The sequence below is a fragment of the Talpa europaea genome (genome assembly GCF_964194135.1).
Source record: "Talpa europaea genome assembly, chromosome: 12".
NCBI lineage: Eukaryota > Metazoa > Chordata > Mammalia > Eulipotyphla > Talpidae > Talpa > Talpa europaea.
In genome coordinates this window covers 84,418,164-84,446,074 of record NC_140079.1, presented here as the reverse complement: position 1 = coordinate 84,446,074, position 27,911 = coordinate 84,418,164, and the positions used below count along the sequence as shown (strand labels likewise).

The following is a 27,911-nucleotide window of genomic DNA, read 5'->3' as shown; positions in this document are numbered from 1 at the left end:
CCATAACTAGAGGGATGGAAAAGCAAAGAAAAGAAAGCCCAAGAGCCCCGGACTGGGTGCCAGTGTTGGCCGGTGCTGCTCACCCCTGTCCCCCACCCCCTTGTCCTGCAGCCGCCGCCGCCATGCCCACCTCGGTGCTGTGGGCAGTGGACCTGTTTGGGAGGGTGTACACGCTGTCCACGGCCGGGCAGTACTGGGAGCTCTGTAAGGATGTCCAGCTGGAGTTCAAGCGGGTCAGCGCCACCACTCAGTGCTGCTGGGGCATCGCCTGCGACAACCAGGTCTACGTGTATGTGTGCGCCAGCGACGTCCCCATCCGCCACCGCGAGGAGGCCTATGAGAATCAGGTGGGGCCACCTGGGTGTGGGGTGCTGCGTTGATGGGCTTGCTGGGAGACAGACCCCCCTCTACCCCTGCCATTGCCCCGGTCTAGACCTTCATTCTGATTAAGATCTGAGTTGGGTGATGGCCCGGAGCCCTACGGTGTCTACACAGAGAGGCTGGCCAGGTCTATACAGGGTGGGTCCGGTGGCTTCCAGGAGCCCAGGACAGGGCCACACGGCCCACCGCCTGCCCTGTGGAGGACTGTGGCCAGCGGTGGGTTCTCTGCCCTTTGGGGCCCCGCTGATGGGATGGCTCATGGTGAAGAGGGGTGGGGTCGCTGACCCCTGAGTCCCAAGCAGGCCCTCCACTCCTTCCCACTGCAGACCCTGCCAGGCAGGGTCCTGTTGGCCCCGAGAGGCCCTGGCTGCCCAGCCCGGCTGCCCAGTCCAGCGGCCTGCTAAGGCCCATCTCTGCCTCCTGGCCCTCAGCGCTGGAACCCCGTGGGTGGCTTCTGTGAGAAGCTCCTGCCCAGTGACCGCTGGTCGTGGAGTGACGTGAGTGGGCTCCAGCACCGGCCGCTGGATGGGGTGGCACTGCCCTCACCGCACTGGGAGTGGGAGTCAGACTGGTACGTGGATGAGAATTTTGGAGGGGAACCCACCGAGAAAGGGGTAGGTGAACTGGCTTCCCACCGTGGTTCCTGGGGCGGGAGTGCCCTGGGCATGGCTGTCCCTGTGCTGGCCTACGCTTTGCTCCCATTCGCTGCTCTTGCCCTGGGCCATGCTGCTGAGTCCTTGCTCCTTCCAGCCTGCTCCCCACTTTCCCCCTCCTCCAATGCCTTCTCCCAGAGCCTTATAGCACCCCCCTTGGTGTTTCAGGGGTGGACATATGCCATCGACTTTCCTGCTACCTACACGAGAGACCAGAAGTGGAATTCTTGTGTGCGCCGGCGGCGGTGGATCCGGTACAGGAGATACAAGTCCCGAGACACCTGGGCCAAGGTCTCCAAGCTGGCCTGTAGCCAGGGGGTGGGCAGGGCCGGACAGCAGTCCCGCTGCGAGGAAGGTCACGTGGACCCTCACACCCCTTCCCGCCTGGGCACCAGGAACACCGTGCCCACCCCGGGCCTGGCCTTTGAGCTGTTTCCTGTCCCAAGAACTCTTTGGCACTCCATGTCCCTTTGTTTGGAAGATGGCCGTGTGGGGTCTGGGCCAGGCTGAGGCCCAGGATGGCACAGAACTTGTCCAGGACTTAGTCTGCACTTCTTCCTGCCCACTCTTCCCCTGCCAGAGCCACTTTGGCTCTTGGACTGTTCTGTCCACCCCCAAAAGCTCCAGCTTCAGGACATAAGTCCAGGACTAGGGTACTCAACCGGGATCCTGCTTGACCTTGGATGAGAGGAAGACCACAGGCCCTTGCCAGACCTCTCTGGAAGGTCCCACTGTGAAGTTTGAGGTGGGGCTGCCAGCCCAACCCACTAGCCCTTTGGGCTAGTGCAGCCTAAGCTCCAAGCCTCTTTCTTTGGGGGGTTGAGGGGAAGATGGAGGGACGTAGAGTCACAGAGGCCGGGTCACTGCCAAGTGCACATCTGCCTTCCATGCTGGAGCAGCAGTGACCACTCAGAAACAGCAGCCCAGGTCTGGTGGCTGGTAGAAAGGGGACTCAGAGCCAGAGGCCTGTCCTAATGCTGCCCAAGTGCCATGAGTCAGGCAGTTGTGGTCTGAGCTGGAGAATGACAGGCAGCAGGCCAAGGCTGGAGGGGGCGGCGCGGGTTCATGCTCAGCTGTCCACCAGGAGAGATGCGGTCTAGGTATTGGTCCAGGTCCCTTGGGTGCTGACCGTTCTGCCTCACACCTCATGTTTCAGATCCCTTCAAAAGATGACCCCAAGCATCTGCCGGATCCCTTCAATGACCTCTCTGTGGGAGGGTGGGAGGTCACAGACGAGCCTGTGGGCCGCCTGTCCGTGTGGGCCGTGTCTCTGCAGGGAAAGGTAAGGCCTGTGCCATGGATGGGAGGTGGTTGAGGGAGGAGGGCCACAGGCAGCGGCGGGCAGGGGAGAAGCTGGTCCTCAGGTGTGTTCCCAGAGTTGGCGAGAGCGGGAGGCTGACCTACTCTTCACCTCCCATCCCTGCAGAGACTTCCCTGTGCAGGTAGGACTTTACTGGGCTCCCATAGTCCCCCATCCTGCGGTTCCTGTCCTGTGAACCCCTTGGGGTCTGCTTCTCCCGGGAGCTCTGACCCCCCACTTCGTGCCTGGTCCTGGCCTTTCGCCCCCTCTGAGTTCCCCAAACCCTGATAAGCACCCACAATGGGCTCAGATGCCACTGATGTTGTCTCTTCAGAGTCTGAGTTCTCTACCAGCTCCCTGTGTGCTGCCCACATAGCAGTCTCCGGTGGAGTTGTGTGTGAGAGAGAGGGATAGAGGCTGGCTGGCTGGCTGGCTGGCTGGATGGATGGAGGGTGGGTGAGTGGGTGGTGTGCAGATGGATAGATAGATGGGCGGTGGTTTGAAAGGAGAGGCTATCCTCTCAGGGAGTCTGAACTAAGCAAAAGAATAACAACGCTGACAGCAGCATTGACCTACATGGCCCCAAGTGCAGGTGACCGAACACCTTCATCGTGGTTTTTGAGAGTTCTTGACATCTGTTCAGGCCTCTGCCAGCTACAGCAGCATTTTTTTTTTAAGATTTATTTTATTTGTGCATACAAGAGCTGGGGTACAGGCCAGAGGTGTGGGGGGTGAGAGGATTCACCAGAGACAGAGTGGGGCACAGAACAGGCAGACTGACTAAAGTACACTGCTGAGGGGAGCAGTGGGCGAGTCAGGAGAGGTCTGCTGAGCCATGTGGGTAGCTCCCTGGCCGGCTGGGGGATCAAACTCGTGCTGCAGTGGCTGCGGACAGCTTCATAGGTTGCGCCTTAACCCCTTGCACCACCAGGGAGGCCCTACAGCAGAGTTTTCATTTGGCTTAGCTCTGGGTCCTCTTCGGCCCAGGCTTAGGTTAATTCACAGTTGTCCCTGAACCTTTCTGAAGGGTGATGGGCAGGACAGAGTCCCATCACCAGCCCCCCCCCCACCCCCACCGCCCCTATGCAAGACAGGGAGAAGGGTGTGCAGCCAGTGTGGTCACCAGCGCCGACTGAGCAGGTATGCCTGCACCTCTCCTGGGGTCCATGAAGGTGCGACCAGAACCAGGGCTCCAGGAAGAGCTGGGACCACAGGTGACCCCAGACCAGCAGGTGGCAGAAGGGAGGGTACCTGGACCTGACTGCGATGCTGGTTTTAAGGGCAAGGTGGCAAGGTTGGCAGGGCTCAGGAGGGGTTCCCCTGCTTCCCTGGACCACGCAGCCAGATGAAATGAGCCAGGCAGCCTAGATGATATGGGCATTGGATCCGCCTTAAATATTTGATTATGCTCGTTTCCTCTGGTTAAGGAGGAAAAGAAGTGGGCATTTTAGACATTGTATGATGGGGGTTTGGGGTGTTCCCAGGAAACCACTCAGGACTCTGCTTCCCCTAGAGATGGGTGGCCTGAGAGCATGTGGCCACCAGGGGGCGCAAGACACCGGGTGAGAGCGTGTAGGGTGGAAGTCTGCCCAGCAGGTGAAAGGACCCAGTCTGTCCCCAAGAACAGTGGAAATCTGGGCGTTATGTTTGTTAGCAGTGGTGGGAAGTCCTCAATCTGTTATCAGTATCCTGTTGGCAGTGGGGCAGAGTGAGGGAGATCTGAACAGTCAGGGCACTCTGCTCCCCAGCACCTCTTGGACTCCACGCTAGGCATGTGTGGGTATGAATGCAAATACAGCCAAGTTTGGCAGCTGGCTCAGCCGCAGCGCCCTCTCCTGACCCCTCTGACCCTCCCTGTGGGTTTCTCTTGCCTCCCAGGTGTGGTACAGAGAGGATGTCAGCCACCCCAACCCTGAAGGTTCATCGTGGTCCCTCGTGGACACCCCAGGGGAGGTGGTCCAGATCAGCTGCGGGCCCCATGACCTCCTGTGGGCCACACTCTGGGAGGGGCAGGCCTTGGTCCGTGAAGGAGTCAGCAGGAACAATCCCAAAGGTGGGCAGCCCTATGCCCCACACTGGGAGCGGTGGGGAGCTCCCAGCTTCTCCCTGTACTGTTGCTGATGGGGGCTGCCTGCGCTTTCTTTGGGGGCCGGGTAGGAAGTTCCTGGTCCACAGTGGAGCCCCCCACATCTGAGAATGGAATCATGCATGTGTCTGCAGGAGTCGGCGTGGTCTGGGCTGTCACCAAGGACCGGAAAGTAAGACAGACTGGGCCCCGGGGCTCTGTTGGGTGTTGAGGCTTGTGTGGTTTTGTGTTCTCCTGAGTGTGCTCAGTGTTCAGAAAAAAATTTGTCATCTGTCCAGCACTGTGTACGAGTCTCTGGCTCACGTGGGTGGTCTCCAAGATGCCTGGTGCCTGCAAGATCCCCCCTTGCCTACAACCTGTACCCAAGTGCAGAAAAACAGTCACGTCACGTAATAGGTGACCTTCAATCACCAGAGCTGACTTTCTGAAACCCAGTTAATCAAATGCCTCCACTTGCTCTGGCTTGGTGCTTGTCACTTTTAGGTCACAGAGGGAGATGAATAAAATGCCCTGATTTCAGGTTGTTTATTGGATCTCTTTCTAACCCCATGTCATGGCATCCCATGGTATGTCATGGCATCCCATGGCATGGGGGGGTTGGGGGGGGAGGGCATATCACCCACACTTCTGAGTCTGTTCCCAGTGCTGAGGGTTGCTGAGGCTCAGGCCACCCCCCGGCCTGAGAAAATAGAAATCTAACTGCCCTGCTCGTGCTCTCCAGAGACTGTGACATCGTGTTCAGATTAAGTGAGCAGAAAATTTGATTTACACGAGCATTTTGCCCAGTCTTCAAATATTTGATTATACAAACTTTCTTTACGTTAAGGAGATATTTTACTCTTTTTAGAAATTTTTATGAAAGGGATATGGGGGGTTCTCATGTAGCCAGTCCCCTACCCTTGACCTGCCTCAGGAATTACAGTCAAACAAGAGCACAGGATCCCCTGTCGGGTCCAAGAGCTGCCAGGGCCTTGCCCAGGCCACCACCTGGGGGGACGCAGCAGAAGGAAGGGGAAGTTGAGTGCGACCGCCAGGTGAGCCTTAGAGCTTTGCTCAGGCTTGAGGAAGTCCAGTTGCTTTGTGTGTATCTTTACAAGTTGGTGTGAAAAACGGTAGATGTAGAGAGACTGTTTTATAAAGCACTAAGATTAGGCCCAAAATATGCTACTTAATTATGAATTAAAAAAAAATGGTTTTCTCAAATAGCACCATTCAGGCCGAGATGTTATGTGGGGCAGATTTGACTGGGCATAATGGCCTTTTCCAAATGTTCAGCCTGAGCTAAGTCGGGGATCACACAGAAGTCCGTGGTGGGGGTTAGGCTCACAGGTCATCCTCTGGATTTATGGTGCAGTATGTGTGCCCCAGCCCCACCTCCTGCCTCTCATTGTCTCAGTGAAACAACTCACACCTGGTGCCACCAGTTCTGAGCTAGTAGAAAGTTCTAGAAAGAATCAGGTAGTCCATTCTCCTGGAGGGTATTCCTTTCAGCCTGAGAATGGGTGGGGAGCCACCATGGCAGGTGTGGCCAGGATAGGTGACCCTTAGCCCTGGGGACAGTGCCAAGCCTGAGGGAGATGCAGCAGGGGTGTGGGGAGGAGGGATGTGATGGGCCTTTTCAAATGATGCACCGTGTCTGTTTGTGCAGAACCAATGGGTCAAATCATTCATTTGTTCTTCCTGAGCCTTAAACAGCAACCCTTCTGTTTCAGTGGTCCTCCAGGGAGGCATGTTTGTTTCTGACTTTCTCAGGTATGGTTCCGAAGAGGTGTTAACTCGCACAATCCCTGTGGCACCAGCTGGATCGAGATGGTCGGGGAAATGATGATGGTGAATGTAGGGCTGAACGACCAGGTGCGTCTGGTTCTGGGTCTTGGTTGCTGAGGCCCAGGGTGGTAACTCAGAAATAGTGGGGGTCTCAGAATGGGGCTCCTGATGTTCCCTGCTGCCCCATCTGTGTGGGCATGCTCACAATCCTGCCATGGGCATGGGGTCCCAGGGCCTCCACAGCTCCCAGCCTCAGAGGCCCCCCGCTGCTCCCAGGTTCCCCTCCCAAGGACCCTTAAGCAGTGACAGTGGCCCTCCAGGGCAGGGCACACATCCGGAGGCAGGCAGGGTTTTGCTGAGAAAGATATGGGTGAAATCAGATCTCCAACCTTCCCAGCTTTGAGATGCAGCCTCTCTCAGCTCCCCTGTGCAGTTCGTGCAGCATGTTCTCGTGCGTGGTGTGGTTTGGTGACTTAAGATTGAAGGCATGAGGGTGACACCTTCCCCCATCCTGTTGTCCTGAGCTCGAAGCTGTTCCTGGGGTTTCTGGCCTCCCCAGTGCCCCCACATCCTCCTCCCAACCCACATAGCTGGGAACTGAGCACAGAGGCCACCCCACCATGGCCAAGGGGTGGAGCTGCCAGTCCTGAATCTGTTCCCTGGCCCTCTCATGGGCCCTTCAGCTGCCCATCCAGCACCCAGGGGCAGACAGAGGGAGGCCTGACCACCACCTTTCCCATAAAAATTGAGATCAGAATCAAGGAGGCTGTTGTACCCTCTGGGTTCACTTGGGGAGCAGCTTCCTGACTCCATGGGTCCTGGGGCATGGGTGGGCTCTGAATCTGGCACTGCACCTATCACCTGTAGACCCTGTCACTCCTAAGTCCCAGGTCTCCTGCAGTTGGAGAGCCAGGATAGGCTCCCAGCCTCTCCTGAGTTGGCTGCTGTGCCCCACCCTGCTCTGTGGGCGCCTCTTCCTTCATCTGCCTCCCACACCCACCTCACCTCCACGCCATCACCCTTCCCAGTGTCAGTGCGCACACATGCATGTGCCTCACTGCCTTTACGGGAAGCCTCCTGCCTGCGTTTACAGATGTGTCTTCCAGCCTTCCATGTTCTCCCTCATTTTTGTTTTACCCCCCCATTCCCAAAAGGGAAGGGAACCCCCAGGCCTCCCCCCCAACAGTGCCTCTCTGTTCTAGGTCTGGGGCATCGGCTGCGAGGACCGGGCAGTGTACTTTCGTCAGGGCGTCACCCAGAGTGAGCTCAGTGGGAAGACCTGGAAAGCCATCGTGGCCAGCAGAGAGTCTGACCGCTCGCACTCTGGCAGCTCCTGCAGTCTCCTCAGGTGATCCTGGGGCCAGGGCAGAGAGGAGAAGGGGGCAATAGGCTGTCTGATCCCAGTGGGCAGTACTTCTGGGTGGGGTGCTGTTTACCCCAGGCAGAAGACCAGGTTCTGAAGCCCAAGAGCCACTGCCTGTGGGTGTCCTGGCTCAGCCTGAGGGTGACACATGGGAGCAGCCTGGGAGAAGGGAGGTAGCAGGTGAGAAAGGTGGAGATTGTGTCCATGATGGGACTCGGGGTCTCCTTCAGAAGGGCTGGACTGCTGTTGTAAAGTCCCAAGGTCCGGGAGAGAGAATGCCTCTGCCTGGTAGACACCCAGGACCCCTATCACAGGAAATTAGGGGAGATGGAGCCTCAGACTTGGGCGTGCACCAGAATCACTGCAGGACTTGTTCCAGCACAGATTTACAGGCCCCTTCCCCTGAGTTTCTGACTCAGTAGTTGTGGGTGAGGGCCCGAGCTGTTGCAGGGTCCTGGGTGTGCTGCTGCTGCTGCTGCTACTGCTGCTGCTGCAGTCCTGTGGGCCAGGCCTTGAGGTCTATGGGTCTAGAGGGTGCAGCTCTGCCCACCAGCCTTTAGGGTACAGGCAGATGACTTAGCGTGCGAGCTGGAGACCCCTCTGCTCTTGGTGGGAGTACCCGCAGAGCTTGCTTACCCGGTCTCGTGGCACGTGGGGCCTTGGCACGGTGCTCCGTAGCCAACCACTTCCTGTCCATAGCTCAGGCTCTCCCTGGCCTTGGTCCAAGCCCCTCTGCTCCCCTGGCTTGGTGGTCAGCCCAGAGGGCCAGAGGGCCACCCAGGCACAGTTTGCTCACAGTTACGCAGACCCTGTGACAGGTTCCTCACTGGTGATTCTCAAAGTCGACAGCACATTGGAATCAGCTGAGAAGCTTCAAATACCACAGATATCAAGTCTTCATGAACTTGGGTTTGGCAATGGCTTAAGTAGAACACCCAGACTCCAAGCAACGAAAGGCAAAAATAGGCAAATTGGACTCATCAGTATTAAAACCTGTTGTGCATGAAAGAATACTATCACGAGAAGAGACAACCCGCAGAATGGAGGAAAAAATCTGCAAATCTTCTGTTGGGCAAGGCTGTCGTATCTAAATCACATAAAGACCGCTTGCAACTCAACAGAAAGCCAAACAGCCCAATTTTCAAAAGGGCAAAGGATCCGAGTAGACATTTCTCCCAAGGACATAGACAGGTGGCCGACCAGCACACGAGGAGGTTCTAGCATCTGTCACAGGGAAAAGCAAGCCAGAACTGCAGCAGCGATTCTGCTCCACACCAACCAGGACCGCTGCAGCCAAACAGAAAGTGATGAATGCTGAGACGTGGGGATGCTGGAGCCTCACACTGCTGATAGGGGTGTAAAATGATGTAGCTGCATGAAAAACAGTCTGCTGGTGCAGGAAGTTAAACATTCCCACATGACTCAGCAATTTCACTCCTAGCTATGTCCCAGGGAATTGAAAACGGTGTTCAAACTTTCAAAAACTTGTAACAGTTTATTGAAGCATTCTTCATAATCGCTGAAGGGTGGAAACGACGTAAATGAGTTATCCATGTCATGGAATGTTATTCAGCCGTTAAAAGGGATAAAGTACCTACTGACAGGTGCCACAACTTTGCACGAACCTAACATTACCCTAAGTGAGAGAAGCCAGTGGCAGAAGGTCACATGTTACATGATGACCTAGAATAGACAGGTCCCTAGAGACAGAAAGCAAGTTAGTGGTTGCCAGGGGGCTGGGGGCAAAGAAGGGATGAAGAGTTGCTCTGCTCCTTAATGGGTACAGGGTTTCCACTTGGGGTAATGAGAAAGTTCCAGAACTAGGTAGAATGGCAGTGATGGTTGCACAGCATTGTGAGATGTGCTTGATGGCCCGCATTGCCTGATTTAAACGGTGTGTTTTACCACAATAAAAAGTTCTCCTGCCAGGTCTGGGCCCCCAGCGGCTTCCCATTCGGGCTCCCTGGGAAGCAGATATTTGCGTGTGTTGCACAAAGAGCTTGTGACTTGTCTGCGGCTGCACAGCGAGCCATGGCCTGGGGGTCACCAGTCTGCCCCTGCCCCTTCTGTTCCAGTGCCGGCTGCTTCTTTGGTGATGAGGTGAGGGGCAGTGGCGAGTCCTGTGCACCAAGCGACACGGATGCCTCCTCAGACGCCGAGAGACCTGGGCCTGACCCGATTGTCCCCGCAGAGTCTTTGGACAGTGCCAGGCACCCCAGGGGCAGCACGGCCTCCTGCCCAGGTGGGACCACAGAGCATGCTGCAGAGGTCACCACAGGGCCAGAGTCACACCCTGGCCCACCCTCCACGCCAGCCGAGCTGCCCTGGACCAATATCGATCTGAAGGAGCCCAAGAAGGTGCCCAACCACTCGGCTGTCAGCTTCCCTGAGACCAGCAGCCTCTCCTCGGCGGGACTCCTCCCTCTGGGCTTGGAGGAGCCCTATGGCGCCGACGACCACCCACTGTGGGCCTGGGTGTCAGGAGGGGGCTGTACCGTGGAGGCCCATGCCGTGCTCAAGTGGTTCACCCTCCAGTCAGGTAAGGGTGGTGCTGGAGAACCCAGCATTCCATAGGGTGTTCCGGGGAAGGAGCTGAATCCTGGGAACCCCAGAGCACAGCCAGAGCCTTCAGGAGAAAGGCAGCATCTTGCCTGTCCAAAAATCAGTGGCCTGAACTGGGGGGGACATCAACCTCCCATCAGGGTAAATGGTGGGGGCAGACCCATGGGACATCTTATAGGAATGGCAGCTTTCATGCAGAAAGGACCTAGTGACTCAAAGAAAAAAGCCCTGGCCTGCCCTCCCCCCACCACCACTGTGCTCAGCCTTGACGCCTGGCCCTAAGGCTTTGGCTGCCCGCAGGCCTGTCCCCCTCGGTGCAGACACTGTCCCTGTCCATCACGCCGGCCCAGACTGCTGCCTGGCGGAAGCAGATCTTCCAGCAGCTCACGGAGAGGACCAAGCGGGAGCTGGAGAACTTCCGGCACTACGAGCAGGCCGTGGAGCAGGTGGGCGGCCCCCAGGCCCTTCTTTTCAGGAGGGCTTCGTAGTGCCTGCTATCTACCAGCCCCAAGGTGAGGTGGAAGAAACAGACAGACAGAGGCATCTGTCCCTCTGTCCATCTAGGAGATGAAACCATCCCTGCCAGGCCCTTGGTAGATCAGGAGAAATAAGTACACTCATTTGCTCTTTATCCCTCAAGAACTCTGCTTGGTTCTGTTGTGGCCCTGGGGCCACAATGCCACAGCCATGAAGTGGGGGGTGCACAGGAGGCGGTGGAACCACGTCATCCTCTGCCCATGTGCCTGTATGGTGTGCTGATTGAGACAAGCGGAGATAGGGTTGAGGGTGATCTCGGCCCCCTGTGCTGTTCCTGCAGCAGAGCCCAAACCCTGGAGGCCCACAGTCAGTTTTGGGGAAGGAAGTTACTTTCAGGGACCTGACTATGTCTCAGCTTGTGGGGCAGGAACACCTTGCCCGGTCTACGAGTCAGGTCTCTGGCGACAAGCTGGGCTGGGTGACAGGCTGCACAAGCCAGGCTGGGCGTGGGGCCTACTTTGCCACTAATTTACTCTGTAACATTAGGCCAGGCCCAGAGCCACCCCAAGCCTCAGTTTCCCCATCCAGAGCAGTGAGTGCCAATCCCACTGGCTCTGGGCCTGGTGCCATCGGGGCCCAAAAGCATCACTTTTGTTGGAAGGGTGATGTGGGGGAGCTGCCAGTGCCAGGCAGGAGTACTATGTGAGGCAGCAAAGGGATTGGGGACCATGGTGGCTCTGGGAACTTGGGGGCCTCCGGGACATGCCTATGACTGTTCCCACTGCCCTCTGGGCCTGTATTGCAGTCGGTGTGGGTGAAGACGGGGACCCTGCAGTGGTGGTGCGACTGGAAGCCCCACAAGTGGGTGGACGTCCGTGTGGCCCTGGAGCAGTACACGGGGCAGGACGGGGCTCGGGACAGCATCCTCTTCATCTACTACATGGTGCACGAGGAGAAGAAGGTGCAGCAGGAGGACCAGGGTTTGGAAGGTGGTTGGGGGGGCCTGCAGCTCAGTGGGGGTGGGGGCATGCAGGAGCAGGTCTGCGACGCTGGCTGAGGTGTTCAGCCCAGGACTGGCATCCATGACACTCTGGTCTGTGGTACCCAGAGCCATCGGAGCCGGTGGGTGTGTGCCTGCCATGCCAGGCTCAAGGGTCCTCTCCCATCCCCCTCCCAGAGGCTGCCAGGCTCTCCTTGTTCAGGTGGGAAGTCAGGCTCCGGACACAGGCGCTCTCTTCCCGGGCCTTGAACCCAGTCTGATGCTAAGTGGTCTTGTCAGAGTTCCAGACGTCTCTAAAATGCAACTGAGGCCCATGAAGTAGGGCTTCCAGGCTGGGCCTCACGACCACCGCTAAGCCCTGTAGGCCTGGGACGCCCCAAAGGACTGGCTCCAGGGGGTCAGAAGTGACCCCGGCAGCCTGCTCTGTCCTTGGTGACATCCCCCCCGCCCCCACTCCTCCCAACAGTACATTCACGTGTTCCTCAATGAGGTGACGGTGCTGGTCCCCGTGCTCAACGAGTCCAAGCACTCCTTTGCTCTGTACACCCCCGAGAGGACTCGGCAGAGGTGGCCCGTGCGCCTGGCCGCCCACACTGAGCAGGACATGAACGACTGGGTGAGTGGGTGCTGCACCCAGGCTGGGAGTCAAGGGGCAGCCTGGCTTTGGCCCATGGCCCCACCTTCCCAGCACTGACCAGCCGTCTCCCGCTCCAGCTGGCCCTGCTCAACCTGGCCTGCTGTGAGAGCCGTAGGGTCCACGGCCGCCCCTCCCCACAGGCCATCTGGTCCATCACCTGCAAGGGGGACATCTTCGTGAGCGAGCCCAGCCCGGACCTGGAGCTCCCCGAGCACCCGCTGCCCTGTGACCAGATGTGAGTAGGCTATGTGGGTGGGGCTGCGGCCTGGCCCCCCACCCTGAGCGGTGGTCCCCACTGAAAGGGACGCACCAGGGCCTCACTCCCTTTGGCCAGAGTCACGGATGACTGGCTAGGTCCCAGGTTTCTGTCCTCCTGGGCCTGTGTGAGGACCCCAAGGGGAGACAGGAGCCCGACTGGGCTCAGTTGCTGTGCATGGGGCAGTAGGGAGGGTGGTTCTGCAGGTGGTATTTAAAACCATCCACTGGGTTACCAGGGCCAGTGAGCACCAGGTAAATGTGTGTCCACGCTCTGGCCCTGGTCAGACAAGTCACACCACTGGTGACAATGGCAAGGCCTCAGTCAGGAGAGAGGCCCAGGAAGCAGCTACATCTGCCCGTTGCCACCCAGAAAGCCTCGCTGCACCACTGGCCTGTGGCTGCGCCTCTCAGCCTACTGCTGGCCCGTGTGTGGCTCATCCAGCGGATGAGACGTGACGTGCCATCCTGACCCCCAGGAACTACGGTGGAGCTTAGGCTGTTGACTTTGCTGACACCCCCCACCCACCCACCTGCATAGCTTTGGGGATTAGGAGGGTGGGCTCCTGAAGCCCCCTGCATGCTGGGTGACCTGACCCCATCTACCCTGCTGGCTGCAGACACCCTGAGCTCGGGGCTGCTAGGCTTTAGCTCTAGTTAGTAGCCAGTGGAAGCCAAGGAGGTTGCATGTCCTGGATACAGTGTGTGCATGTGGAGATCAAAGACAGTAAAATAGGATGCCCTCGGGATGCCAGAGGAAAAGCAGGCAGCAGGTTGGAAGTCTGCTGAGACAAGTTTCTCGCACCTTCTCTCTCCGTCCTCCCAGGTTCTGGCGGCAGATGGGAGGCCACCTGAGGGTGGTAGAGGCCAATGGCCGGGGCGTGGTGTGGGGCATCGGCTATGACCGCACAGCCTGGGTGTACACAGGTGGCTACGGAGGAGGCTGCTTCCAAGGTGAGGGCACCTACCACCGTAGCTGGCAGGACCGGCTCCCCTGAGCTCTGCCCACACCCTCCAGGCCGTTCCCTCCTCTAATCCCCGTCTGGCTTTCCTGGCCAATGCTGGAGCCACTTGGTTGACAGCTGGCTGACAGCTGACCTTCATCACTGCCAGCATCACAGAAGATGGGGTCAGAGCCAATCCATGAGGCGTGAGACCCGGAGACCTGGCCTTGTCCCCAGCATGCCTTCCCACAAACCCACAGCTGACTCAGGGGCCTCGAAGGGTCCAGAAAGGCAGGTGCCGGGGCCCACCAGCCCCTTGTTTCATAAATGAGACTTCAGGGCATGTTGGGACAGCCCCAGGAACCCAGTCTCCGATTCCCAGACCCGAATTCCAGTCCCTCTGTAGGTAACCCAGGCTTTAGGGGATGAGAACTTCCTGAGCCCTACGGGCTACTCAAGCTCTAGGAGACAGGTAACCATGGGAAATGGAAGCAGAAACCAGACATTCAGTGCCAAGGCCCCCATGACCCCAGTGAGGGGCAGAGGGGCCTATAGGACTATCCCTGAGCCCACAGGAGGGCTCATCTGCACAGGCTGAGCGGCTTCCCCTTCTATGAGGTCGGAATCACCTTTGTCTTCATTTTACAAATGAGATTGGGGCTCATAGAATGTATGTGAGTGTTAATAAGGTGTGAGTTGGATGGGCCTCACTTCTGCCTGGTGCCAGGTAAAGGTGGCAGGAGGGGCAAGAGGTGCAGCTGAGGACAGAGTATAAGGTGAGGGAGCCAGAGGTGGTGCAGACAGGAGATTAGCGGCAGCAGGTTCTTCTCACCCAGTTTGTGCAACCCCAGAATAGTCACAGGAGAGAGGCCCAGGTGGGGTTAACACCCCAGAGACAAGCTCAGCCGTCCCGGGCATCCTTCCCGTGGTCCCCGGCCCGCCCTCCGTGCCCATTCTCTGCCCGAGCTCCAGCGGCCTCCTCCCCCAGGCCTGGCCAGCAGCACCAGCAACATCTACACGCAGTCGGACGTGAAGAGCGTCTACATCTATGAGAACCAGCGCTGGAATCCCGTCACAGGCTACACCAGCAGGTGCGTGAGTGGTCGGGCCCACAGCGGGGGTGCTGCCCCCCGAGTGAGAGCCGGCACCAGACATGGGGCTGCCTGCATCTCAGCGCTCACGGGCGTTTCTTAGCGAATCTAAGAGGAACCCACGTTGTCAGGCTCACCCGTTGAGAGGTGCACGTAACGTACGTGATCACGTAGCACACACATGCACACACGCCTCAAACACCCAGAACTAGAACCTTGCCCCCCCACCCATCTCCTCTGCGCCCCTTCTCTTTCCTTTGCTACACCCCCTGCCCCCTCGAGAGCCCAGTTCCTGTTTTGTCACTAAAGAGATTTTTGTAGGATGACGGCAGGGGATGGTGGTCACTTTGTTTTCTTAAGTTTTGCCTACTCGAGGCAACTGAGAACATCATGGGCTCCACCAAGATTATTTTAAAACCCTAAATGTGAGACTTTGGGGCAAGATGGTTGCTCTGACACTTGGGGCAAGAAGGGGGTACTGTATATAATTCTAGGTTATATGTATTTTTTTTTTCCCCCTGCCCACTCAGCCAGAAATATGTTTCTCATTGCTCTTGTCCCTGTGTTTGGTTTAAGAAAGTCAACAAGTTGTATTTCTTAGCATTTTAAAACCGGAGTCCTCACACTAGCCTTTGGGAACCTCGTGCTGATCCCCGGCCATGCTGTCCCTTTATGAAGATTTCAGCGCTGCTGGAACAAACCCATTCATCTCCTCTTCAGCATGTCTTGGCCATCCTGGGATCATTTCTAGATCCATTTTCAAAGCAGCCGGTCACAGTCTTCCAAAGCCATCTTGGTTGGGTGGCCTTGGGTCTTGAGTTTTGGTAGGAAAGTTACCTCACAGTTATAAGTCTCTATATAACCTGGATATAGTTTAAACCTTCCTTCATGCTGCCTTCTTCAATTTTTCTTAGTAAGGTCTTGTCATTTTCTAAGAGTCTTGACATCCTCTATTAGGTAGTATTTCGTGGTTTTTTTAATGCCATTGTAAATGGCACATTTGAACCTTTTAATTTCTTTTTTTTTTATTTTTTAAAGATTAATTTTTTAATGTATACAAGAGCTGGGGTACAGGCCAGAGGTGTGGGGGGTGAGAGGATTCACCAGAGACAGAGTGGGGAGCAGAACAGGCAGATTGACTGAAATACACTGCTGAGGGGAGCAACGGGTGAGTCAGGAGAGGTCTGCTTGCCATGTGGGTTGTTCCCTGGCCAGGGATCGAACTCATGCTGTAGTGGCTGTGGATAGCTGCATAGGTTGTGTCTTAACCCCTTGCACCACTAGGGAGGCCCTAATTTCATTTTTAAATTTTGCAGCTTTCTAGAGAAATGTAGTTGAGTTTCTTCTTTTGTAAAATTGGCGGAAAGAAGAAACACCAAATGATATGTCGAGCAAACCCAACAACAGCTGAGTCCCGCCACCCAAAGCTGGTCCCTAACTGTGAGCGCGTGGCCTCACCTGCCCATCCTTGTGTGCACACGCCTGCCGTGCCAGGGACACGAGATCAGGCCTGTAATGTGGCCTGTGACTGCTCCCGGCTCACTGCTAGAGGCTGGACCCCCACTTATCTGAGCTTGCTCGGTGTTGGAGGAGATTGTTTGTGATCTTTTACTGTTAGATGAACAGTTTACAGGACTCCCTGTGTGGAATATCTGAGTATTCTCTCCAAGCCAGTGTACCAGGGCCTGAGCTTTCCTAAGGTGCTTGTCACCCGTCATCAAATTATGTTCCCCAGAACCTCCCCACTGACTGTGTGTGGTGTCCACAGGGAACACCCACTTGTTTGCACCCCCACTTCCTCCTTGGTCCTCAGGAGATGGGCCACGTGCTTGACACAGAGGGGGCAAGCCCTGACCCTCAGCCTCAGGCCGCCCACCCTGGACCACCCCTGCTGCCAGGGCTCCCTGAGGGGTCTGCTCAGCCCTGTGACAAAACCCCACATACCCCAGATGTTTACTCCCGTAGTTCTAGGGGTTGGGGACCTGAGTTCACAACAGGGTTGGTTCCTCCTGAGAGAGAGTCTGTTGCCACTCTCTCTTGGCTTCGGTGGCTTCTGCCAGCTTCGGGTCCCCTTGGTGTGTGGCATCCTCACTCTGTCCTCACATACCTACCTGATGATGTCATCTTTACTCGATCATCTCGAAGACCCTGCTTCCCAGTGCTGGAGATTAGGGCCTTAGCACAGCCAGCCACACGAGGGCAGGGAGGCAGGCCCCAGAGCACACAGCATGCCACGGCCCTCCGGGGCAAGTGGTCTGCATGTGTCTGTTTGGAGGTGGCTTACTCTGGGCCTGGAGGCCAAAGCTGTGCTTCAGGACAGCAGGGACAGGTTTCCAGCCTGTCACCAGCGGTGCTTGGGCGGACAGACCCGTTCTCACCTCTCTGAGTGACCCCTGTTGTCCTGTGCAGGGGTCTGCCCACCGACCGCTACATGTGGAGCGATGCCTCAGGGCTGCAGGAGTGCACCAAAGCCAGCACAAAGCCTCCATCCCTGCAGTGGGCCTGGGTGAGCGCCTGCTGCCCTTGGGGGTGGGGAAGGGGTGGGGATTCACCACACTGATCCGCCCTTCCCTCAGATTTCTGACTGGTCCATAGACTTCAGCGTTCCTGGGGGCACTGACCAGGAGGGGTGGCAGTACGCCAGCGACTTCCCCGCGTAAGCATCTTGTCTCGACATGGGGGGCCATAGGGCTGAGGTCTGCGTGTTAAGCCTGGTATACAGCCCGGCGGCCCTGTCTTCTCTGGAGTGGGGGGCCTCACCTCTCTGCCAGGCAGAGCCCCTGCCTGCCCCTTCCACCCTCCTCCCGCCATAGCCCCGACCCCACAAGTGCCCCAATGAGCAGACCCTTGCCTACCCACCCCTCCTGCCAGCAGGGTTGGGACCCAGCCAGAGAGGTGCACAGGGGCCCAGGTGAGCTGGAGCCCGTGCAGGCCGCGTACCTGGCCTTGGTGAATAGGCTCAGGGCTGAGCATCACGGCTCCCTCTGCATGAGGCTGTGCTGAGCATGGGTTCCAGAAGGGCCAGGGACCCAGCGGCCTGTGCTGAGGCGCTTCAGCAGGGGCAGCTTGGAGGAGCTTTGGGGCAGGCCTTGGCTAAGGGGTAAAGAGGCAACTTGAGCACTGCATGGAGTGAGGCCCCGTAAGGTGGGAGGGGAGTATCGAGAGTAGGTGATAAAAGAAATGGGTGACAGACCTGCAAAGCTGTGGGGTCCTGGTGGGGCAAGAGGTGTCTGAAGGCTGAGGACCATGTTCTGTGATAGTTGCAGCCCCTTCAAGCCCTCTCCCGGCTCGCACAGAAGCTCTGTGCCCCATGATGGGTAGGAAAGAGTGTGTGTGTACAGCATCACCATCCAGAAACTTCCATGAAGTCTTGATTTCAGCTTCTTCCTCTTGCAGCTCATACCACGGGTACAAAACCATGAAGGATTTTGTCAGGAGAAGATGCTGGGCCAGGTAAAAAGTGAGCCACCAGGGCCTGGGGTGGGTGCCGGCCTCTGCTGCTGCCCCAAGTTCTCCAGCTCCTCTGGCCACAGAGCTCAGGGGAGGGAGAGGTGGGCGGGAAAACCAGAATCAAAGTAAATGTCAGCCCAGGAAATGCCCGCGGGCTCCCAACGCTCTCCAGTTTCTGAAGAGTTTGTTTTCTAGAACAAATAAGAGAAATGTCATAGACAGGCCCTGCTTGTGAGCAGGAACCAGGACCAGGCCGGCAGGGCCGAGCAGGCGAGAGTGGGGCCGCCTATGCAGGCCCTTTTTCACACCCAAAGAGAGGTGTGCCCACTTGGGCACTTTGGGGGCCCTGGCTCCAGTCCCCCCATGACCTGGTTATTCCCTCTGCTGCCTCCCACATGTCTACTGCAGGCGACCCCTGGAGCTCCAGTAACACTGGGGCCCCCCGGGGTTTGTTCTCTGTCCCCCATACAGAAAATGCAAGCTGGTGACCAGCGGGCCCTGGCTGGAGGTCGCCCCTGTTGCCCTCGGGGATGTGTCCATCATCCCAGAGAGCCTAGGCGCCCACAGGAATGGGCATAGCATTGCCCTCTGGGCCATCAGTGACAAGGGAGATGTGCTGTGCCGTCTGGGGGTGTCCCAGCTGAACCCCGCAGTGAGTACTCTTTCCCTACTGTGGGCACCATCATCCTGCCCACCCTGGCAGCCCTCAGGCCCTCCTGGGGTTCTGGCAGATTCTTCCAGAAATCAGACACTTGCTGGGGAACAGGCTGGGCTGAGACTTTCCCAGCATGGCCCTGCACGTGGCCTAAATGGGTCACTGGGCTCAGTGGGCACTAGAGCTGAGCACGAGGTTGGTGTGAGGGGCCTGCCTGGGCCCGGGGGTCCAGGGGGAACAGCCCTCAGCGTCTCTCCTCGCTTGTCTCCAGGGCTCCTCCTGGCTGCACGTGGGCACTGACCAGCCCTTCACCTCCATCTGCATTGGGGCTTGCTACCAGGTGTGGGCCATAGCGAGAGATGGCTCCGCTTTCTACCGGGGCTCCGTGTCCCCCTCCCAGCCCGCCGGTGAGTGCCACCCCTTAGAACCTCCCCCCAACCCCCTGGGCCAGCTGTGTGGGGCCAGAACGGGGTTGCCCTGCTTCCTTGGAGGAAGCTGGTTGACAGGGCTCCTCGATCTCAGGGCAGCTCGACAGCCATTTACTGAACCCTGCTTGTGGGCCAGGCACTGGGGCCCAGTCAGGATCCCCCCCAGAGGCCATGTTCCCTCCAGCTGGGACTGACTGGGGTGGCCGCCCGGCAAGGGGGTGGCCCCTCGCAGCTGCCCTGCCCAGTGTGTTCTGGTGGTGGGTGCTTTGCACTTGTGGCCCTCAGAGGCCAAGCCTATGGGTCCTCTGTTCCAGGGCAGCTCCTCCTGGGGAGACCCCACACTGCCCACTCCTCAGCGTCCAGCCTGGCTGCCTGGGCTGTGCTGGCTTGTGCTCCCCTGGACGGCTAGACAGTGGCCAACATGGGGGAGGCTGGCACAGGGATGGGCTGGCAGACGGTGGTAGCTGGCATGTCGCCGTCCCCCTCTGGGCTCCCACAGCTGGCCCCCACCACACCCGGGCTGGGCTCATCCCGTCCCTGTTCACAAGATCCACCCATCCAGCTGCACAGTGTGGGCAAGGCTGGGGGGCTGGGGAACAGCAGGGCCCGGGTCAGCTCCGCTTGACCTCAGCTCACACACGTGACGAGTCCCCACACATGGGCGGGGCAGCAGGCCCCAGGGCCAGCTACACCCCAACCCTGTGAGCGGCAGCGGAGCCTCAGCCAAGGCCCCTCTCCTGTTGCAGGCGACTGCTGGTACCACATCCCATCTCCCCCAAAACAGAAGCTAAAGCAGGTGTCTGTGGGGCAGACGTCCGTGTACGCCTTGGATGAAAATGGCAAGTGGCCACCAGAGGAGGTTTGGGGGTCCCTGCGCCCCCTGATGGGTGGGATAAGACCTTCCCCTGTCCCAGGTCCCTAATGGTGATCCTTTGTTAGTTACCATGACATGCCGCCTAGCCCAAGGTCAGCTCTGAACTGGTCCCTCTTCCAAGATACAGGGGAAGGGGGCTGCTCTGGGAGCGCCTTCTAGCAGGTGCCACCCAGGCCTGAGCCAGAGTCCCCAAGAAGTTGGAGCTGACAGAGACAACCGCTCACTCCAGCCACCCCTGCCCCTTGTGCCACCTCAGGTGGGGCCCCCTGGTCTTCAGTCGTTGTTTTCACAGATGAGCAAAGCCAGGCAAGGCATGGGGACTAAGATCCAGGCCTTTATTCCAGACCCCGCGCTCTATTTGTTTAAAGAATTCCTTGTCCTCAGGTTCTCATGCATAGAAAGAGAACGAGGCTGCCAGCCCCACCCGGTGGACAGCCGTGCGGCTTGGGGGCCCGGGGCGAGGGGCAGAGGCAGCTCTGCTGTGGATCTGCCCAGGAAGTGGGGGCACAGGGGGAGGCTCTGCGTCTCTGGGCAGGGGGTCCCGTGCCTGCGTCTCATGTCGGGTGCCCTTCTCTCCCCAGGGAACCTGTGGTACCGCCAGGGGGTCACGCCCAGCTACCCGCAGGGCTCCAGCTGGGAGCACGTGTCCAACAACGTGCGCCACGTATCCGTGGGGCCCCTGGACCAGGTCTGGGGGGTGGGAGGATGAGGGAATGGAGGGTTCGGGGACCCATGAGCCCTGGGTTCCGGCTCTGGTCTCCCCGCCGCGGCCCCCACGGTCCCACCAGTCCAAGCCCGGGCTCCAGCAGGTCTGCCTTCCAGGTCTGGGTCATCGCTAACAAAGTCCAGGGCAGCCACAGCCTGAGCCGGGGAACCGTGTGCCATCGCACAGGCGTGCAGCCCCACGAGCCCAAGGGGCAGGCCTGGGACTACGGCATTGGGGTGAGCAGGACAGGCCAGAGGGGGCCTGCTGGGCCTGTGAGGGCATCCTCCTCCGTGTGCTCAGGCCCTGCAGGCAGTGCTACCTGGGATGTGGCCTCGAGGTTGGTGGGAGGCCCCAGGTACGGCCCCGGAGAGGGGTGGGGGATCCTCTGGAAACATGGTCTTTACTCCCCGCCCCTGCCCCCCTGGGTGACACAGTCGTCTCCTTCCAGGGGGGCTGGGATCACATCTCCGTCAGGGCCAATGCCACCAGAGCCCCCAGGGGTGCATTCCAGGAGACAGCCGGAGAGCAGAGTGGGGAGCAGAACCTCCCCAGTGGACCAGCAAAGGTGGCCGGTGCCCCGCAGGAGACCCTAGATCCCGTCCGCTGCTGAGGCCACCTCCTATCACCTGGAAGCAGGTGTGGCCGGAGTGAAGGACCAAGTGTGAAGGGTCACGTAGCGAGCCCCCCTCCGCAGATACGTGCCTCCCGGGAGAGGCGGCTGGACTGAGACTCAGGCAGGAACCTGGCCAGAGGCCGCGCACCTCAGGGGCACTGGTCGGAACAGCCCAGAAATGTGAAGCTCTGTGGACTTCAAGGAGGTCCGCGACGGCGTGGGGGGGGCCCCTTCACCCCAGCCTTGCCCTTCCCTCTCTGCCTCCCGCCTTTCCAGGACGGGACCCGGGTACTGGAACCTCCCAGGAATGGCGCCCCCAGGGGAACGGCACCCAAGAGGCAGCTCCCCGATCCCCGGGTGTCTCCAGACAGCTCCCCAGGAGGAAGGAGCGGCAGGGCCCGGGTCCACTCTGACCTTTGATGGTTTCTCAGAGAGGACTTGCCGCCGGGGCTTATTTTCAGACGTGCAGGAAGGAGCTGGCAGCTTAGAAATACGTACCGCGGGGGGGCGGGCAGTTTCTTCCCGCAGCGGCCGAGCCCCCGGGGGTCAGCAGAGGGCCCAGGCGGGCAGTGCCGCCCAAGCGCCGTCGCTGCCCTCTCGTCGGCCCTCGCCGGGTGCGTTCCTGGTGGTCTTCGTGCAGGAGGCGCGGCGGGGTGAGGGCCCTTGGAGCCCTGTCGGGTCAGACCCTGTGGTGAAACCCCTGCCCGGCACAGCGCGTCCCGCACCGCCGACTCCCTCCTGCGGCCTCTCTGCGCGTCTCTGGCGGGTGGCCCTCCTGGCCCAAGTCCGCGGTTTGCTTGCTGCAGCCAGCCGCTCTGCCCGGCGGCCCCGCGCCCGGGCCTCGCTGGCTCTCAGCTTTCCTGCCCCCCATCCGGGTGCGGGTAGGGCGTCTGCAGCTCCACTCTGGGCGTTTGACCCTACGGTGGGCTCCTTGGGGGGTCCCCTCCCAAAGGGCATGGAGGGAGCGTTTTCCGGAGCGGGAACCAGGAGGCATGTGGTCTGCAGAGCCCAGACAAGACCTGGGGAGGCCGTGAGCTGGCACTCCGTGTTCACATCTCAGCAGGCCCCCGAACGGGCCTGGGGTGTCCCACGGGCGGGGTGGGGGGTGCCTTGTGGCTCCACTGACTTGCCGTCTGTGGCTGGCTCACCCCGCCTTTCTCAGGGCCACCCTGCCCTCTCGCCGCTGAGCACCCACTGTTTATTTGCTCAGCATCACCCGACCGACCGTCTCAATCTGTCAGATGCTTTACTCAATAAACGTTGACGCGGGAGTGTGACGGCGGGACACCTGTTATTGCTACATGGCGATTAGATGCGCACTTCCCCGGGCACGCGGGCGTGGGGCAAAAGTAGCAATTCCAGTGGAATCTTTTATTTTTATTTTATGACAGCATCAGTTTCATTAGTACTTTGAAGGGGCCATTAGGAGACATACAAGCCAATTTGGGCCACTTAAGGAACATTTTCACCGCAATTACGGCTGGAGCACTGGCCGTGCAGTTCCAGGGCAGCTTCCCTGCGGAAAGCGGCAGTTCTGGTTTCTCTGCTTGCGTGGCCGGGCTCTCCACCCCCTGCTCACTCAGTCCGGTGCCAGGCGGGCCCCAGTCCTGCCGCAGGCCAGGCGGCCAGGGCTTGGCGTGTGGACCTCACCACTTGTGTGGTGCCCTTAGCAAGGGCAGGGTCTCCTGGGACCAAAGAGTCCCGCCTCAGCTTGGGGGTGCTGAGAGTGGTGGGAGCCAACCAGGGTGTCGCCAAGCCTGTCCTCTCACCTCCCTGCTCCCTGCGGTGGGACAGAAACCTTGACGGATCCTTTATGATGCGGCCACAGGGGCAGGCAGGTGCCCTGCAGCCACTAGTGAAGGACTGGGCATCTGGACAGCGGCCACCTTCTGGGAAGCAGGGAAGAGACAGGTGCCAGATGGGGACGTAGAGAGCCATTGTCCCTAAGGTGTTGATACCCAGCCCCTCCTGCCCCCCCTACAGCTCGTGGCCAGTCCCTGGGCACAGTCTGGATAGAGCCTCTACTGGCCAAACCTCCCCGAGCTCCAGTTCTGTCAGTTCATTCAGCAAGATCAGAGACGCACCGTGTCCTGCTCTGGTCTCAGCTCAACCAGACAACAGCACCAGGCTTGGAGGCCTCAACCTCTGGTGTTCCAACCTGGCAGGTCCCAAGTAGGGGGTGCCTGGACCCCATCTTTCCTGTGGTCAACGTTGCCTCAGTCATAGTTCCCTTGGAGGGTTACCCTAACCACTGACCTTCCAGAGCGACCAGCCCTGAGGGCAGGCCAGGAGGGCCTGGGGTCCCCAGGGGAAAGGACAGCAGGGGCGGTGGGACAGGGACAGACCAGCCTTCTGGAGCGGTCCATAGTGCCCCGAAGGGACCTGGCCCTAAGGGCTAGCTCAGGCACGGCTCTGGGCTAGCGGCGCTGGCCCGGCTCACTCCCCCATCTCTGGGGATTCTCTTGCTGGAGGCTGCCAGGGCCCATGTCCCTCCCCATATTGGCTGTGGGCAGAAGGATGAGGGCGGGGAGGTGCCAAGGCAGTGAGAGAAAGTCGCCAAGCCTGTCGGAGCCAGCAGGGCAGGAACATGAACAGAAGGAAGCTTGGCCTGAGGCGGCAGGGACCTGCCAAGCTGTCCAGTGTTCGCCTTTAAAGAGCAGCACCCAGGCGGGGGAGGGGAGCGCCTGCCACCCCCAGGTTCCTTTTTGCAGAGAGCCCTGCAGGGCTCCCCAAATCCAGCCAGGATGCAAGAACATCCTGAGGTCCTCTCACATCACCGCTGTCAGTGATATGACCGTCCATGACCGTGAACGGTGAACCTGGATGGGACCCAGGGGAGACCTGGCACAACTCTCTCCCTGGGTCTCTCTTGGGAACTAGGCCCTTGAAGCCCTCACCCCAAGGGGCCCAGAAGATCAGCACCCTGTCTCCAGCCCCCTCAGCACCAGGCTGCCGACCCTGGCACCCTACTCCGGCCCTGCTAGTCAAGAGGGAGGAAGGAGCCTGCCCCTTTCCTTTAAAATCAACTCGAGGTCATATGATCAGGGTTTCTAACAGCCAGTTACTGAACTAGACGCTTCAACTATCTCAGCTGGTCACGTTCCTCGCATGGCCGTGGGCTTTGCTTGCTCCGTGCCTCAGTTTACCCTGAATGAGGAGGCTGAGTCTGGCCCCATCTAATCCTACCATGCAGATTGAAGGAGCTCCCAGGGCCTTGGGGAAACTTACCAAAGTAAACCTTTTCCCACACACTCTCCCGGCCCAGAGGAGTCAGGGTGGAGAGCACAGTTACAAAAGTGAAGGCCTGAAAGCCGCCTGGTTAGATCAAAAGGCAGGGCCTGGGACCCACATGGAGGCTGGGGCCTCCTGCTGCTCAGAGAGCCACGGCCTCAGCCTGCCCACTGGTTCCCGGGACCAGGCTGTGCTCCAGGGTGGCAGCCAAATTGGAAAATGGAGCCACTCGGGCCAAGTCCACGTGGGGCAGGAGGAGCAGGCCGGACTGCTGACCCCCAAACCTGAGCGCTAGGAGCCCTCGCGGAAGCTGTGGATCTGCGTGGAGTACCTCTGCAGGTGGCCCTCGGGCTGGGCCTCCGTGGCACCGAGCGTGCCCCCAGCTGCCTGCTGCTGCTGGTAGTGCTGGTAGAGCTTGGGGCCTGGCCCGTCCAGGCCTGGGAGGTGGCTGCTGGACATGGTCAGGATGGTGGCGGTCAGCGACTTGATGTAGTTTTTGGCCAGAGTGAGTGTCTCGATCTTGGAGAGCTTCTTGTCGGCCCGAACGTGGGGGATGACCTCCCGTAGTGCCTGGAAGGCGTTGTTGAGCTTGTGCATGCGCTGCCGCTCCCTCTCGTTGCTCTCCAGCCGACGCTGGACACTGCTCTCCCGGCGGCCACCTGACCCCGAGGACCCCGGTCTCCTGCGTCCGCCCTCGGCCCGGAGCCCCGGCGCCCGCGCTGCCCTGCTCCGCAGACCCTTGGTCAGCTCCAGCTCGGAGCCCTGCTGGGGTCTCTCTGGGGTCCGCTCCTGTGGGCTGGTCTCTGTGTCCTGTGGTGGCGCCCGGCGCCTGGAGGGTCGGTTCTTGGTCTTCATAACTCCGAACTGGTTGTCTCACCGGGTGGCGGCTCTGAGGGGGGGGCTTGGAGCTGAAATCCAGAACACGGGTCACCCTGTGGTCAGCTGGCAGTGACACTTAGTGGACACGCAGGGCAGCTGCGGGATGGCAGCTGACCTCTTGGTGCACAGTGACCCCAGGGTCCTTCCTATCACCACGGGAGCTCTGAGTTGACCCCCTAAGATCCAGTTCCCCTTTATGGCTTCAGGCTGACCCCTCAGATCCTCACCTTATCCGTGGCTCCTTTCCCCTTGGGTGACACAACTGGACCTTTCTCTGGCCCTAGCTCGTCACTGCCCCCCACCCCCACCATGTGCCTCCTGAGCCCAAGTGACCATCAGACACGGCTCAGACCACCCAGAGAAGCAGCCTGACTCTAGCTTAGGGCAGCTCTTCCGCCCGAGGCGTGCGGCCTCCTGCTTGCCCCAGTGGACAGGCAGCTCCGGCCACCACACTCACCGCCCTGCCCTGCCCTGCCGCAAGGTCCACATGCAGGGACAACATTGAGGCCAAACCTCTGTGGACAGGGGCAGTGGTCAAAGGTCAGAGATCAACAATGACCAGCCTGCAGGGGCCCCAGTCCCTCCGTGTGCATGATTCCCCCCTCCAGGGCCCACTGCCCCCCCCCCGTCCCAGTTACCTGGGGATCCGCGGCTGCACGCGCCCAGCTGCCCACGGGGGACAAGGACACGTCGCTTTAGCCGCCCCGGGCGGGGCCGCGGCCGCATGTAAATGAGCTGGCGGGGCGGGGCCGGGGCGGGGCCGGTGTCCGCGTGTCTCCCGCCCAGGCGTGGAGGGAGGGGGCGTGGAGGGGGGCGGTGGCGCACCTGGGGGAGCCGCCGGGCCGCCCCGACTGGCCGGCCTCCGGGGCTGCGGAGCCCACGCCGCACCCTGGGAGAGTGTAGACTCTGGGCGCCCACCGGGCGGCGGGGACGTCCCGGGGCCGCACCTGGCCGCCCACTTGGCCTCGGGGTTCAGGCCCATAGTGCCGCCGATCAAGTCGGAGGAATTCGCGGAAAAGCCGTTTTGCCATAATGCTGGTTTCTGAAAGGGCAGCAGCCACATCCTTGAAGAGCTCGGCCCAGGTACCCCGCGCCCTCCCCCGGATGTTTCCGGCTGACCCGGCAGCACCCCAGGCGTGGGGGCCTCCCCCACCCGGCCGGCCAGGTGCGAGTGGGCGGGGCCCGGGCGGCCTTCTAGCCGGCTGCGGGACTGCGGGAGTTAACAGGTCGTCGGTTTTCGGTTTTTAGGGGCAGAAGGCTGAAGGCCAGGGCTCAAAACCGACTCCACCCACTTGCTTTATTCAATCGCCCCGCCTCAATTTCACCTTTTACGGGCGCACTGAAGGGTGCTGAGCTCAGGGGCTCTGGGGACGGATGGGAGGCCCCTGGGTGCATCGCGTGCCTCGCGTGGCCCCGGGTCTGGTGCTCTGCACTCCCACCTTTGCCCCGCAGGTCCAGGAGCAGCGCTGTGCTGCGCTTCTCTGGCATGATCACTTGCTGCCAGTCTGCGGGCTCTCAAAACCAGACTTCCGGGCCTCTCCTCACCCCCTACCCCGGGGATTAACTGGAGCTGGTGTGACCTGAGGCCTGCTAGGCCTCAGCTTTGGTAGGAGCCTGTGACCATGATCTTCGCAGTCAGTGGCGACTAGAGGGAGGCCGGAGGCTGTGGGCCACCAGTTCCACCCGCGGCTAGTATTGAGCTGATTAGCTGGCTGAAATTTATCACTCATCACAAAGGCTTTGAACTTTAGATATACTTTAAGGCAGCATAAACACTATTATAAAAGTTCGGTTTTCCAGTGACTATGCAAATCTTGTTCTCAGGAGTGTGGGGAATTTAACTGGGCCATAGAAACCGGCTTCCCACCCCTACAGACCAGGGCTGTGAGGAATCTCTGGCCACAGCCTGCAAGTGCCCACCGCAGGCCAGTGCCAAGCCATCTGCTCCAGCATTGGAAAAACATAGAATGAAACAGCAACGGAATTTATAAATATATAACTATATTTATTTTGAATATTAAATAGTTTTTAAATTACAAGCAATTTATTGAATCACACTATGCATCAATATACAGTAAAAATCTTACAATTTAAAAATGTACACAATTTAAACTGAAAGTTCATTAACTGTTGTATTGCCGTGAACCTCTTACAACTGTTAAAATGCAACATGGGAACCTCATAGGTGTGACTGCCCCACAGATCTTCATTTTTGGATAGGATTCAAACACTGGATACACACACCAGTCTATTATTAAGATCTATCTAAGCCTGCGTGGACTTGAACAACCTGAACAGCACGTGTTCAAGCCGTTCAAATAACAGGTTGTTGGTAATGCAATACTGGTAACACGTCTTTTAACAATTTACTTATATCCTAAAGAGAATTTTCTTTAACAACCAGAACTTGAGCCAGATCCAGTGCCACTTATAAATATTGTCTTTCAGATTTAAATCTGAAGTACGTGCCTACACCTGCTCTTATTTTAAGGCAAGTATCTTGAAGCCCCTATAACTTCATAAAGCCCAACATTTGGAGCCTAACACTTGGTTGCTCTT

At 59.0% G+C, this 27,911-nt stretch overlaps 2 protein-coding genes across 2 annotated transcripts; one reads left to right on the top strand and one right to left on the bottom strand.

Annotated features, from left to right (window-relative positions):
- Positions 1-122: 122 nt before the first annotated feature.
- On the top strand, positions 123-21,239 carry TECPR1 (tectonin beta-propeller repeat containing 1; the record flags this gene model as incomplete). Its single annotated transcript, XM_084251543.1, has 24 exons — positions 123-347; positions 813-995; positions 1,203-1,325; positions 2,191-2,316; positions 4,213-4,387; positions 4,492-4,592; positions 6,173-6,274; positions 7,390-7,535; positions 9,626-10,089; positions 10,413-10,558; positions 11,395-11,550; positions 12,056-12,205; positions 12,304-12,461; positions 13,308-13,435; positions 14,414-14,516; positions 16,926-17,022; positions 17,093-17,172; positions 17,913-17,969; positions 18,438-18,618; positions 18,893-19,028; positions 19,796-19,888; positions 20,505-20,611; positions 20,746-20,865; positions 21,078-21,239. 24 exons carry the CDS (start codon positions 123-125, stop codon positions 21,237-21,239), a joined length of 3,519 nt encoding a protein of 1,172 aa, XP_084107669.1.
- Positions 21,240-24,764: 3,525 nt separating this feature from the next.
- On the bottom strand, positions 24,765-25,328 carry BHLHA15 (basic helix-loop-helix family member a15; the record flags this gene model as incomplete). Its single annotated transcript, XM_084249496.1, has 1 exon — positions 24,765-25,328. One exon carries the CDS (start codon positions 25,326-25,328, stop codon positions 24,765-24,767), a length of 564 nt encoding a protein of 187 aa, XP_084105622.1.
- Positions 25,329-27,911: the final 2,583 nt, after the last annotated feature.